We start from the raw sequence: 14,493 nt of genomic DNA, 5'->3' as shown, positions 1-14,493 counted from the left end.
TCTGCTTGTGGCTGCACTGCTCCCCATGCTTCTGTGTTCCTCTTTATCATGCAGGTGATGAAAGCCTAATCTGGCTGAAGGTTCAAGGTCCTAGACCAGTTGTCATCTCCCCAGCCACCACCGGTCACCATTCTGGCCCGCTGGCCCCTCTCCCAGCTTCCAGCTGTGACTGCAACGCCTTTCCGTTGCATCACAGCCCTTCCTCCCTGTTCAGGAGAAACTGTCCCCTGCGTTCCCCACAGGGACCGCTGCAGGTGTGCCCCTCCCAAGCCTTAATAGCCTTCCTCTCCCTTCCTTTTAAATGGGGAACAGGAGGGGTGAGCGAGAAAGCTTTCCTGCAAGTTTTGACAAGCTGCTGATGAAGTCTCACGGGTTTCTAAGGAAACGGAGAGGCAGCAGCCATTTTAGTGGCATTAGCTATATGGAAAATATAGACAGACTGACCCCCTCCCCCCACTCTCGGCATTTTCTCTCTCTTCACGTTTCAGAGGCCCTGAAGTGAGGGGTGGGGCCAGGTTTCCCCGAGATGCAGTGGCCACCTGTCGCAGGTGGTGCGCCACTGGGGACACCACCCGGTGCCCACTCCGCAGGCGCGGGCGCACGGCGGGCTCCCCACCCCCGGGCGCCGCAGTGCAGCGCGCAGGGCGGGCGGCTCGGCCCTCTCCACCCCTGCGTCCTGCCCCACAGGTCCACTCCCTCCCACCGCTCGGCAAGCCGGCCTGGAGCCTGGAGCGGCTGTCACAGCCGCACTGGTGGCGAGGCGGGCTGGGTGGTGTGTCCACACACGAGGGTGGCAGAGTGAGCCCGGGAGGTCTCCGCAGCCGGGGACGCCGCGCCGCTGCTCAACATGGTCGCTGCGCACGCTGCCCATTCTTCCTCCTCGGCCGAGTGGATCGCCTGCCTGGATAAAAGGTAGCTCTGGGAGGGCCCCCACCGGCCGGGGCTCTGGGGTGCTGCCCCTGCCTGAGACCATCGCGGGGACAGCCACCCAGAGCCGCAGCCCCATACCTGGGCTCAGCCTGCCCAGCGGCGGGAGGAGGGTCCAGGGGCGGGGGGAGGGGCTGAGGGGCCTCATCCAGGATGCCTGGGGACACAGACCCCTGCGTCCCCAGGTGGGGAGCTGCCTGCACGAGATTTTTGTGTGTGGTAGAGAAAATGCAGTGCAATGTGGAGGTAGGTGGTGATGGTGGTGGTCGCGGTGGTGGTGGTGGCGGTGAGAACACTAGCCTCTCCAGCCTCACCCCCCACCCCCGCCGCGCCCCCCACCTTCTCCTCGCCCCCCTCCCCCTCAGACTCCAGGCTCCACTCCCTGGTTGGGGGGTTGTTTTCTCTGGGCATCACCAGAGAGATGAATATTTAGTCATATCTTCTTCCAGCTGTTCAGGCCACTTCCTAGTGTACTTTAAGTTTTAAGGAGAGGATTGAGGGTAGGCAGGTGCGGAGAAACATTCTTTTTGTTGTTCCTGAAAGCCAAGTGTGAGGGACTCAGTGGAGCCGTCCTGCACCTTCGAGCCCGTGCCCCTGCAGTCGCTCGCTCAAGGTCTGTGTTAGGAAGGTCACGCCGGAGACTGCTTTCATCTCAATACTTGCTTCGCGTGGTAAAGACCTTACTCTAAAAAAAAAAAAAAAAAAAGTTAAAACCATAAAGCATTGAACCCCCGACGACAGCGCTGTGTGTAACAGTGGACTGCACTTGTTTCCAGGCTCGAACAGTATCGTTTTCTGTTAGGTTGTGGGTTTAGCAGTAAACATGACACAGTATATTAGCAGTTATAGTTTATTACCTTGGTTAAAAAGTGATGCATCTGAAGTTTTAAAAACTAAGCCAGGAGCGGTGCAGAGTGGCAGGCTCTGTATTTCTGAATTTGATGCAGCAGGGCAAGGATTCATGTCTTGCAGCTATCTGCATGGTATCTCTGTTTGCACTTGTGTGAAATATTTTGTGCTCTGCCATGATGATATTTTTACAATTAGTAGATTTCTAAGCAGATCAGACTTGAAAATCTTAAGTGTGACATGCTCTGTGTACTTTACTATGATAGGCCTTTGTTGAACAAAACTAATTTGAAAAAAGCTAAATGTGGCTCATTGAAATAACTTAATATATCTGAAAATAATCTTTGCTTTCAGTTACCACACAATAGGTCAGGGAGTGCCCTATTTATGGATGAAATGATATGTGCTGACATTAGAGGAGTTACATGCAATAAATAGTGAGAGAATTGAAGTGATGGTTAAATCATAGAGAATTATAAATAGAGGAAGTGAGAGCACTTCTAAGAGCTTGCTAATGTGATTAATAATCTACATTTAATAGTTTAGGAAAGATGAATTATAAAAAAAGAGAAAATCAAGCCTGTTGTTCTTAGCTTATAAATAGTAGTACTTCCTCATGAGTGGATTTTTAAGATAATAGACTATATATTTCTATTTGCAGAAATGCATGGCAGGCCATTTTTTGAATAGTCAGTAATTCACTGGGAACTCTTTAGTCAATAAGTGCTCATGGGAAAATCATGGAGCAATAATAACACAAGTGGGCATATTTGACTCTGTCTTTTCATAATGTGTATCTGCCTAAATGATTCTGTTTAGAGTGGAGTTTTAGAACATACTGCCACAGCATAATATTGCCGTTCATAATGGGAAAAAGCCCACTGGGGGAAAAGAAACCCAGCCCTTCACAAATACTGAGCCTGACATTTGCAGAGTGTAGGAGAATGGACAGATCAGTAAGTTACGGTTTTTAGGCCCAGAGCTGTTACCAGCGCTGATCTTGGACATGTCACTGTTATTCACTGGAGTGTCAGAAAAATGAAGATAGAACTGTCTGCCTTACCAAGGATTATTGGATCAAATGGAAAAAAAAGGGGAAGTTCTTTGAAAACTGTTGGGTGTCACGTAAGTATTGGTGTTGAGAACCTTGCATTTCGTCAGCATTGATGGTGGAATTCCTTTGAAGAATGGTTCAGGACTGGTAATCTCACTGTAAGAGGGCCTTATTTGAAAGTTGCTTTTACTTAGATTGTCTGTAAACTTTTTAGGGGAGGAAGAATTTAAGGGTGCTGATGGAAATGGGCTGGGCAAGTCCACTGAAATCACTCCTTAGTGTCACACTGCCCTCAATATTTCTGAAAATGCAGTCTGGATACCCTATTGCAGGCACTGTGTTGGGCATTGAGGATGCAAAAGAAAAAAAGAAGAGGAAGAAAAAAGTTGCACATTCACTTGGGTCGGGGAGGTGCGGGTCAGGGTGGGACAGCTACATAAAAACCTAACCACAATGCAGTGATTGCTGCTTTAATAGAGATGTATGAAGTGCTTTGGGAGTGCAGCAGAGGAGAGAGTTGGCAGCTGTGCGAGAGATGCTTCCCACAGGTTCCTGCCTGGACTATGGAGGCTGAGAAGAATTCTTTCAGGGAGAGAATTTGGGGAGGGCATGCCCGGCAGAGAGACCAATGTCAACAAAGGTACACAGGAATGGCATATAAGTATGCTAATTTCTTCCCAAGTACCAGTTCCTCTTGTGACTAAATCTAGTATACAGGAATACGTGCTCTATTTTTCTCAAATAGAGAAAAATGTGCGTGATCAAAATATTTTTGATTATGTACACTTTCGGGCATACACACACAAAAAAGAGGGAGTGGTACCTTGACCTCCTCTGCACTACTTGGGGTGTGATGTGGGACCTGCTCCATCACTGGGAACAGTAGTTTAGGTGTATGCACCATGCAAGCGGTAACTGCCAGGGACGGCTAGAAAAAGAGGGCCCAGGACTTGGAAATGGAAAGGGGAGTCAGGTGGAAAGTCTGCAGGGGTAAAGAACTATGCAATGAAAGTGGAAACACAAAGAGCTAGGAAAATAAAGCCTTAGAAATATTCGTTAGGCATGCCTAGAAAGTTATCATAGACAAGATAATATTATATAAGCTCACAAGTGGGAGAAGAGGTTAAAGAAAGAAAATCCAAAGCTTCTTATGGGTCAACACTCCAATTTCTTGGGCTATGGTGGGGTTGAGTAGATGAGAGTATGAAGATACTAATCTTAAAATCAGAAAGGTATTGAAAAATTAGATGGAAAAAAGCATTGGAAATGCTAACAGAGACATTGTTAAAGCAAAACATACATCTCATAAATCTTACAATTTTTTTCCCCCGAGCAGGGATGCTAACTAGAAACATATTACATAGTAACCACTATTTCAGATTTAAAATACGTAACATGTTGTCGTCGTCTTCTTTTTTTTACTGTGCTGATCATTGTTTAATTTCAGCGCAAATATTTTTTATTGTAAGATTTTAAGTTTGCCACCACTGAATTTAAGAACCCTTTATAAGTCATAATTCTCAAGGTTGATAAGGGAGCGTTTGCCACACATATTCACACATATCTACAGTGAATCATTTGCCGGTATTTATTCAGGGCTGTAGAGCAGGAGTTGGCAAACTGCATCTTGTGGGCCAGATCTGGCAGTGTGTCTCCTGAGCTAAGAATATTTTTTACATTTCTGAATGGTTGGAAATAAAACCAAAGAAGATTAATATTTCATGATCCCTGAAATCTATATGAAATTTCAATTTCAATGTCCATAAGCAAAGTTTTATTGGAACACAGCCACACTCATTTGGTTACATATTATCTATGGCTACTTTCGTGCTATGATGGCCGGGCTGAGTAGCTGCAGCTGATGGAGACCGGCCTATAGAGTTTAAAGTATTTACATACGTGGATCTTTGAAGAAAATGTTTGCCATCCCCTGTTATAGATGAAAGAATCTAGTTAAGTGATTGACAGAGAAACCGCTAGAGGTGAAAGAAATTGTCTGTGTCTGGGTAGGAGTTCACAACATTTGGTTTCTTATTCTCAGTTAGAACAAGAAAGTGGAGGGAGGTCCTCAGCCGATTGGCTTATTTGAAGACCACCAGGTGATCACACACCAAAGCAGAAAGAAAAGTTAACACGGTATACATATGTGAAAAAGGGTGACATCTTCCAAAACAGCTGAGGAATTTTTAAATTTATTAACATTTCATTTAAAAGTGCCTCTAACATAGTGTCATTGTATCTCACTTAATCCTCAAATACGTGTTGAGTTAGCTGTTTCAATGTGATTGAGTGAGAGTCAGAGAAATCAAGGAACGAATTTGTTAGAATGGAAATGCTTTGTAGCAGGCGTGGTGAGAGAGGATGACTCAGATATCAAAGAAGCATCACACACACAGGCCCACCCTGAGGAACAGAGAAGATCAAAGAAGCATGTGGAGCTGAAGGAAGACTGGGGGAGGCTGGCTGGTGTCTACCCAGGCAGGTCCCGAGGGGTGACATTCCCCCCCCCACCCCCCGTGAGTTCTCAGGGTTCAGGGCTGGTCTTGCAGTCTCGGAACTTTGATTGGTCAGCACATCAAGGATTAATACATTGTTCAGATACAGACACACAGTCACTAAACTCTCAGAGACTGTAAAAAACCAGAAAGACGATTCATGAACTTGAAAATAACATCAGAGTAGTGAACACCCATTTTTTGGCTAGTGTATTCCTTCTCTACGCAAGCCTTATGGGAAACCCAATGATCATGAGAGGTCAATGTTGTGCATTTACAATGAGAAGCAAAGCTGCCAGATCAGGATGCTTACAGCTTCTTGCCAGCTCATCCCCTTCCCGGAGCGACAGAACCCAGGAATTGAAGTATAATCAGAACACAGTTCTGGGAGCACTTCAGGACAGCTTGGCTGCCACTTCTCCCAGTAGATGGCTGTCACATGCACTCCCATAGCACACTTTGCCCCGCGCTGCAGTAACATGTCAGACTCCATTGCAACTGCTGACTTACTTTTCTTGGTGCATCATTTGATGCCTGTATGTTATTCATCATTTCATCTCCAGCTGCCATGCAGAGCCCTGACTGTAGAAGGGGCTTATGGGCTGAGGGTGAGCTGGCCACACACGTCCTTCTCCTCAGGGACAGGGGCATCAGCAACCTTGCAGGCAAATCTTTTCACTGGTCCCCTTTGCCTTGTACAGGGATGGGACAGCACCATCGATACGTGTCCCTGCTGCTCTTTCTGTGTTTCTTTGGCTGACGTGAATGCTTTTGTCACAATGACATTGTATAGCTCTAATCTTATATGTTGTTAAAATACCTTTATTACAGAAAATTTCAAAATGTACAAAAACAAGAGATAACAGTATGATAATTCTGTTGTACCTTCCTCTTCCCCCTCGGACAATCATCAATTCATAGCCAGTCTTGTTTTATTTATATTTCATTCACTCCCTACCCCCCAGGATTACTTTGATGCTAATCACAGCCATAGTGTTATTTCATCTTTAAATTTTTCAGCTCATATCTCTAAAAAGTGAGGACTCTTTGTACATTGGGATGCACAGGATCTTTTGAATTGGTGTTTCAGGATTCTTAGGTATAACCCCAGGTCATCAAGGAACATGTATAAAGGACACATGGACAAAGACAAGGGGGTGGGGGAGGGGAGGATAGACGAGAATAGTGGGGGGATAATGGGGACAACTGTAATTGAACAACAATAAAGAAAGGACTCTTTATAAAGAAAACAACATCATTTTCACATATTAAAAATTTGATATTAGTTTTCTAGTATAATGTAATGTCCACTCTGTGTTCAAACTTCTTTATTTATCTCAAAACTTTTTCCTTTCTGTGGTTTGTATCAGGATTGAAATAAGCTATATATAAGTTTTTAAAAAATATCTGGGTTCTCCTTCCATCTCTCTCTTTTTATCTTCTAATAAAATTGTTGAAGAAGCAGGTATTTTTTACGGTCTGAATTTTAATTATACCCCATGGTGTCTTTTAATATGTCCCTTTGTCTCCCGTATTTTCTATACATTGATATTTGGATTTAGAGCTTGATCAGATTTAGATATAATTTTTTGGCAAGAATAATCCACAGAAGTATAGACTTCCATCATGAGGTGTGTAATGTCAAGCGATCTCTTTTTGTGATGTTTGCAATATTTTTGAAGTTTAATGCTTGGTGACTATTGTGTCTGCAGCTTCTTGTGGGATATCTTGTTGTAGCCCTAAATACGTGGGCACACGTAACATCCGTTCGAGGAATAACAGAGGAAGCGCAACCTAGTATACAATCAGGGTTACGTTCTGTGGTGCTGACATACCTGCCCCTGGAGTGTAGGAGTCAGCCAGAGCCGGACTCCTGCAGACGGGCGGCACACGGAAGACCGTGGGACCAGGGTGCAGTGGGCCCACCAGGCCCTCGGCCGTGTGCCTGGGGTCCGGAACCCAGCCCGGGGCCTGGAGAAGTCTACAGAGGACAGGCAGTGCTCAGCAAAGCAGACCGTGCCTCCATGTCTTAGCTTGGGTTTCCTCAAATGGACTTCTGGCTCCTGTGGGAGGGCAGGGCTGGCAGATCCCTGTCAGTTCCAACATCCTATGAATTTACTGCTTATTCCTCTGGATCACCTTCCCAACCACAGGGCAGCTAGTTTTTGTTTAGTCAGATTTAAACCCGTCTTCATGCGTGGTGGACAGTGGCAGTGACGAGTGAGCTCTCCCTCCAGTACTTCAATTCACAGGTGAGGCAGAGGAGAGACCACCTTTGCAGTACTGAGAGACGGAGGGGAGGGAAAGGAGGCTGGAAAAAACTGGGCGGGGAGGGCGGCAGAGAGCGGCAGAGAGAGACCCAGTCAAACCTCGGAAAGCAAACTGACAGCTTGGGGTGGAGGCCCCTGGGTGTCCAATCAGCTTTGTTTTTAGGTCAGCCAGACCTGGATTCGAATTCTGTCACCTCTACCCCTAGCCATGGGGTCTTGGTGAAGTTTTTAATTTTTTGGAACCTCTGTTTCCAAATTGTCAAACGAGGCTCCGAAGATCTACTGTAGTTGCTGTGTTTGTGGGCTAATGCAAGTATAGCTGCGTGGTCCCCTCTAAGTAGAAAGCATAATGAGGCAATTAAGAACTTGGGAGCCAGACTGCAGTGGTTCAAATTCCAGTTTTGATTTTAATAATCGTGCAACTTTAGGCAGGTTATTCAGTTCTCATAGTTACTTTGTAGATTCCTCAGGATTTTTTATATAGACAGTCTTGTTTTGAATACTGGCAGTTTTGCTTATTCTTTCAAATCTTTATATTTTATTCTTTGCTTTTCTGGCTTTATTGCACTGGCTAGAATTTCCAGGACAAAGCGGAAAAAAAGGGGTGAGAGTGGAAGTTTGTCAAATAAGGATACATTTTTTCCTCTAGTTTTTCTTTCCTTTATTTTTAAAAGAGCTGTGTAGTATTGATGTTATTTTTTAAAATGTTTTATAGATATCACCTGGCTAGGAGTTTTCTTTGTGGGAAGTTCTGATGACAAATTCAAGCTCTAATAGATAGATAACTACTCAGATTTTCTATATCTTCTTGTGTTAGTTTTTACAAGTTGCCTTAAGGAGTTTGTCCATTTCATCTAAATTATCAATTTTGTTGTCATGAGTTGTTCATAGTATTCCCCATTACCCCTTTAATGTCTTTAGGGTATGTTTATACCCCTTATTACTAATTCGTGTCTGCTCTCTGTTTTCTTAATCAGTCTTGCTGGGAGCTTCTTAATTTTAAAATTTTAAAAGAACCAATTTCTCATTGATTTTCATTATTGTTTGAGATTTCATTGATTTTTCACCCCTTTCCCCTTTATTGTACTTACTTGGGGTTTAACTTCTTTTTTTTTCTTAAAATGGAAATTTAGATAATTAATTAAAAATTTTCTCTTTTCTAATATAAGCATTATTGCTATGATTTCTCAGGATCAGCACAAAAAAGGAAACACAGTTATTTCAGTGTTTACCAAAAAAGCCCCCATATTCTTTTCAAGAGAAGAACAATTAATCAAGCCAACACTGGGACCTGTTGACCTCCTTACCCTTGTGGAGCGAACAGTGTGCAGTGTGATGGAGGAGATCTCAGCAGTGAATTCTGCAATAGGTTGCGTAGGACTCTAAGTATATCTTGATAGCTTAATGCCAGAGGGACAGTAAAGGAGCGAGGGGGCTAATATAATAGCTTTCTGATATTTTAGGATCATTTCTCTGTCAGGAAATCCTCCTTAAGTATTTTTTCCACATCTGAGCTGTTGATACTTATTAAAATTGGGCAACAAGGACTTTGAAGTAATATTTCCCAGTAGATACCTGGAGTCCTGCTCTTCTGTGTTGGTTAGAAGAAGATTAATATGACTTGGGACTGAACCTGTAATTTTCTAGGGGGAAATTCCATGCTCATTTGATAGCCGAGCAATGGTATATGACCTTATGGTGGTGTAGCCCTTCTCTGTGAGGGTGTGGGGGGCAAGGGTCTGTTCTCAAGGAGTGATGACGCCGCCACTCTGACAAACAGTGGTCAAGAGTCCACACGTTACGCCACAGAGCATGGCCCCTGAAACTGTTACCACAGAAACCAACAACGTGTGTTAATGGCACTGAAACAACATCAGAATGCCTATCTTTAAATAATATAATTTTCTGAAAATCTTTTCATGGAATAAAATTGTAAAATGTCAGCATATCAAATGGGATGATATGTGCTATAGGATTATTATAAATTGGTTAAAAGTTCCTGAACCTCTCTTTTATTTAATAAATGGGGAAATGATTTTAAAGGCCCCTAGAAATGGTCAGAGATGTTGAAAACGAATACAAAAGACCTTGGATGGGAAGCCGATATTACCTAGAACTTAGTGATTTGATTCTTGATATTGTCTGCGAAATTTCAATTCTGCTTAAACACCGCGTGAAGGTGCAAATGTCTTGCCTGGAATTCAGGCTTTGCCAACTTTGTCCTCTTAGTCATTGATTGGCTACTTGTTGAACATGTTGCAGAAAAAGGTTGAGTTCTTGAGTGTTATGTTTTCTTTATCAACTTGTTCAACAAACTTTTGGGATAGAAGACGTTTTATCTTCAGTGTCCCTTGCTACTCCTTTGTCACTGCTATCCTGTCTTCTCCCTGCTTCGTATTTTCTCCTCCTTCCTCAACCCAACTGTGCTGTGGGAAAAGGGTCTGATCTTGATCATCTTCTTGCCTTCAGTTCATTCATTCAGAGATTTTATACTCTGTTTTCCACGTGTTGGACACGCTTGCTGGGGTGAGGATAAGTTAGTGAGCATCGTCAGGGCCCATGACCTCATGAATTAAAATAGTAATTAGGAAGACATAACATTATTTCAGCCAGTCATTCAAAAAACTGTGTATTGGGTAACTACTGTATTGGATACTCTACCATGTGGTGAGGAATACGGTGGTAAACAAAATAGGAAAAGTTAGGTGGTAATAAATGTTAGGAGACTGAAGGTAAGAAGATATGGAGTGATGGAGTAGGAGGACGGATCAATCTATGCTACCACGTTCGATAGTGATGAGACCAATAAAGGAAAGCAAAGCAGAGAAAAGGAGAAGGAAGCAAGGGGTGGTCTTATTTATATTAGAGAGGGTGGGCAGGTCTTTCTGCAGAAGTAACATGTGATCTAAGACCTTGAATGAACCGAGAGGCCACCTAGTATGAATTTAAATCAGTGTTATCCACACTTTACTGAACAGACAGATGAGTTTCTTAGGCAACAAGTGTTGGGCTAGTGCCTGCTGTGAGGACACAGGCTGAGTAAATGTGATCCCACTTTTTAAAAAAAAATTTGTAACAAGGCTTATAGGAAGCAAGTTGAGGAAATAAACACAGGTAATTTCAGAAAATATTTGAAAGGGGTAAATTTTGAAATTTTATTTTTAAAAGATATTTAAAGTACTGTTAATTTGTCTTTATTGTAATTTTTGAGAAGAAAAGCTACCCCTAGGGAACTGATGAGTGCCATACGGATTAGGAAAAGTACTGTTATTTAAATGAGGTCCTAAAGATATTGAGTGTGTACTTTTGACTATGGATGCTGATGGCTGACTAATGGTGGTACCAATGTCCCCATCCTATTGATGGACTTTGGGTGCTGTATTTAGCCAGTTTAGTTTCATCAGTGATGAGTTTGTCTGGCACCCATGTAGGTCAGTGCTCTCCAAGATCGACCTCTCAAACAAATGTTCCAGAGCAGCAAAGTGGTCCAGGACACCTAGAAACTCTGACAATTTCTCATCTTCAGGATTTGTTCATTATCTTAAACAACTTTTTTTATCATTATTTCACCATCTGCCTTTCAACAATGTTTTTATATTGAGTATTTATCATATTCTCTTCACCAACTAATTAAATGCTATGGCAACATGATTATACATTTTTTATGTTAAACATTGGAGGCAATTTGAGAATAGGTAAGTCTCTGTGGTAATGTTCAGGTACCGTACACACAGCAGACTCATTGTAAACATTCCCTGGTGGACTCAAAGATCTGATTTGTAGAGTTAAGGCTATTCTAGCCAGTAACCAGGTTTTACTTTTTATTTACGAAAAAGCATTTAAATAGTTAGACCAGGAGACCCTGTTTAATTATCCAGATAATCAGAGCATAGATAGGGGAGCCCTCTATTGATACAGGAAATACCAACAGGACCATGTATTTAAGAAGGCAGCGTTAGCCAGACAGCAGGCAGGTCTCCGAAGCATGGCCAGACTTGGATGCTAACTGGTTGGATGGGAATACAATTTCACTGTGCTCTTTCATCTCCCTGCGCTGTCACTGTGCATTATCAGCTCATGACTGCACCTTATCTTTTCCTCAATTGAATTTTAAATTATCTCTGTTGCTTTGCTTGCCTTTTTAGCACTTCATTGAGTATTTATCTCAACCATTTTAGAGGTTCATTTTCAAATTTAACATTCAACAGATTATAGATAGCAAACTAAAGATCATTTTTAAAAAGACCTTTGCATTTAAATGATTAATATTTTTTTGTCTTTATTAGTAGAAGTCCTAACCCTAAATATCCAGATTGCCAAATGAGCAATGAAACTTCTCAGAGGGGCTTACAGGAATAAAAAGTGGGTCTTATTTAAGCCCATTATTATTTGGGGTTATCTGAAAGAGAATTATTAAGGAGTCAAATTGCAAAATGGAAATAGTTTAAAATATGTATATTTTATTCATCAGTTTTAGGGAAAGAGATTTTAGGGAGAAGGGAGAGTGAATAGTAAAAAATTAAAACAATAGAATGGAATGATTTTTAAAAAGTTGAAAAATTATGTAAAAGGGAACTTCTTTCCATTTTAGTTGCTCTAACCTTGGTTTTCTTTTATTTGTTGATTTTTCTTTAATTTACCACCTACTATTGATTTTTATCTGTCTGCACAGAGTTTTGCAGTTCAAATTCTGCCACATAAGAGTGGCTCTACAAACAGAATAGCATTTGAATCTATTTCTTTTGAATCTGGACAAGCACCCCGGCATAAAATTGATTTTATGTGCTGAAATCTACTTATTTCTGTAATTATACAGTGGCAACCTTATTGATGGGAATTTTATCTCCTAAGATTTATATTGGAGGAATTAAAAAATTTTTAAATGAAACATGAGTAATGAAGACAGTTATAGGAGAAAAGAAAAACATTTTTAGAAAAAGCCCACTGATGTTTCGGTGCTAAAACAGTTATAAGACTCAGCAGCAAGACTCCTTGGCGTGACGCATGACGTGGTTGCCGCTGCCGCATCCCTGCCTCTTCCCTGGGTTTGTTCGTGCTGTGCTGGCTAGCTGCTGAGAGCTGACGCATGCGCATGCCCCCTGCTTCTTCCCAAGAGTGTTTTGAGTTGACAGGTATTGCATGTCTTTCTCCTTCCCAGAGCATGACAGGAGCTTGTGAAAGGTAATGGACTATGATTTAAATTTTGTTTTAATGGAGCCAAACCAGAGAATTTCTGGTCTATAGTTACTGTATTTCTACAAACTCTATCACTGGGCATAAATGGTCATAAACTTTTAGGGGGGTTTTCCATCGTATTTTTTCTATGAGTAGTTTTTTTTATCTGTTTTAGGTCATACTTTAAGACTTTGTGTCTCTTAAAACTAACATTATAGAGTGATCATTTTTATAGGTTATTAACATTCTTTATAATTTTATTGGCTGAACTCATATGGATCTTATGGCTTAAGTTTTTCCTTGTTGTTGGACCACTAAGACATTTAAAAATGATTGTTGCTTTTATCAATACTGCTATTGACTTTTATATAAATGTTATTTTTAGACTACTTCCTTAGGATAGAGATATCCATTGAACTAAAATTAGTTAATGTGTGTGAAGAGATTTAAGATTTTGACACATATCTTGAAATAACTTTTTAAAAATATATTTTATTGATTATGCTATTACAGTTGTCCCAATTTTTCTACCTTTGACTTCCTCTACCTGGTACCCCACATTCCCTCTGGCAATCCCCCCTTTAGTTCATGTCTATGGGCCCTGCATGTAAGTTCTTTGGCTACTCCATTTCCTATACCATTCTCAACAAATTGGTAGTACCTATTCCGTACTACCAATTTGTACTTCTTAATCTCTGCACATTTGCCCCTACTCTCCTGCTTCCTCCACCCAACTGATAACCCTCCAAATGATCACAGATATCTATGATTCTGTTTCTTTTCTGCTTGTTTGCTTATTATGTTTTTTAGATTCACTTGTTGATAGTTGTGAATTTATTGCCATTTTAACATTCATAGTTTTGATTTTCTTCTTTTTCTTAAATAAATCCCTTTAGTATTTTATATAATAATGACTTGATGATGATTAAGTCCTTTAGCTTTACCTTGTCTGAGGTGCACTTATCTGCCCTTTGATTCTAAGTGATAGCTTTGCTGGATAGAGTAACCTAGGTTCTACTTGCTTTCTATTATTTTGAATATTTATTGCCAATTCCATCTAGCCTGCAGATTTTCTTTTGAGAAATCAGCTGACAGTCTTATGGGAACTCCCCTGCAGGTAACTAACTGCTTTTCTCTTGCTACTTTTAAGATTCTCTCTTTATCTTTAACCTTTGGCATTTTAATTATGATGTGTCTTGGTGTGGTCCTTTTTGGGTCCACCTTGTTTGGGACTCTCTGTGTTTCCTGGACTTATATGTCTATTTCCTTCACTAAATTAGAGGATTTTTCTTTCACTATTTTTTCAAATATATTTCCAATTTCTTGCTCTTTCTCTTCTCCTTCCAGTACTCCTATGATTTGAATGTTGGTACTTTTGAAGCTGTCCCAGAGGCTCCTTACCCTATCCTCAGTTTTTTGGATTCCTTTTTCTTCTTGCTGTTCTAACTGAATGTTTTTCTTCCTTATGTTCCAAACCATTGATTTGATTCTTGGCTTCATCCACTCCACTTTTGATTCCCTGTGAATTTTTCTTTATTTCACTTAGTGTAAACTTCATTTCTGCCTGGGTCTTTTTTATGCTGCTGAAATACACAATGAGTTCCTTGAGCATCCTAATAACCAGTGTTTTGAACTCCGCATCTGATAACTTATCTCCATTTTTGTTTAGTTCTTTTTTTTTTGGCCTTTTGTTCTGTTCTTTCATTTGGGCCATATTTCTTTG

At 41.4% G+C, this 14,493-nt stretch overlaps 1 protein-coding gene across 2 annotated transcripts in view; it reads left to right on the top strand.

Moving 5' to 3' along the window:
• The first annotated feature begins 708 nt into the window (after window positions 1-708).
• RAPGEF4 (Rap guanine nucleotide exchange factor 4) overlaps window positions 709-14,493 on the top strand; it is a 287,261-nt gene continuing 273,476 nt past the window's right edge. For both annotated transcript variants that reach the window (XM_037044442.1, XM_037044441.1), the window contains exon 1: window positions 709-912. In XM_037044442.1, the coding sequence (XP_036900337.1) occupies window positions 848-912 (65 nt within the window). In that variant the 5' untranslated portion in view covers window positions 709-847. The remainder of the gene's footprint in view (window positions 913-14,493) is intronic.

Source organism: Sturnira hondurensis, unplaced genomic scaffold, assembly GCF_014824575.4.
Source record: "Sturnira hondurensis isolate 20B ecotype Veracruz unplaced genomic scaffold, ASM1482457v3 Scaffold0004136, whole genome shotgun sequence".
NCBI classification, from domain to species: Eukaryota; Metazoa; Chordata; class Mammalia; order Chiroptera; family Phyllostomidae; genus Sturnira; species Sturnira hondurensis.
The sequence above is the reverse complement of the archived record's forward strand: the minus strand, read 5'-3'. Positions and strand labels throughout refer to the sequence as shown.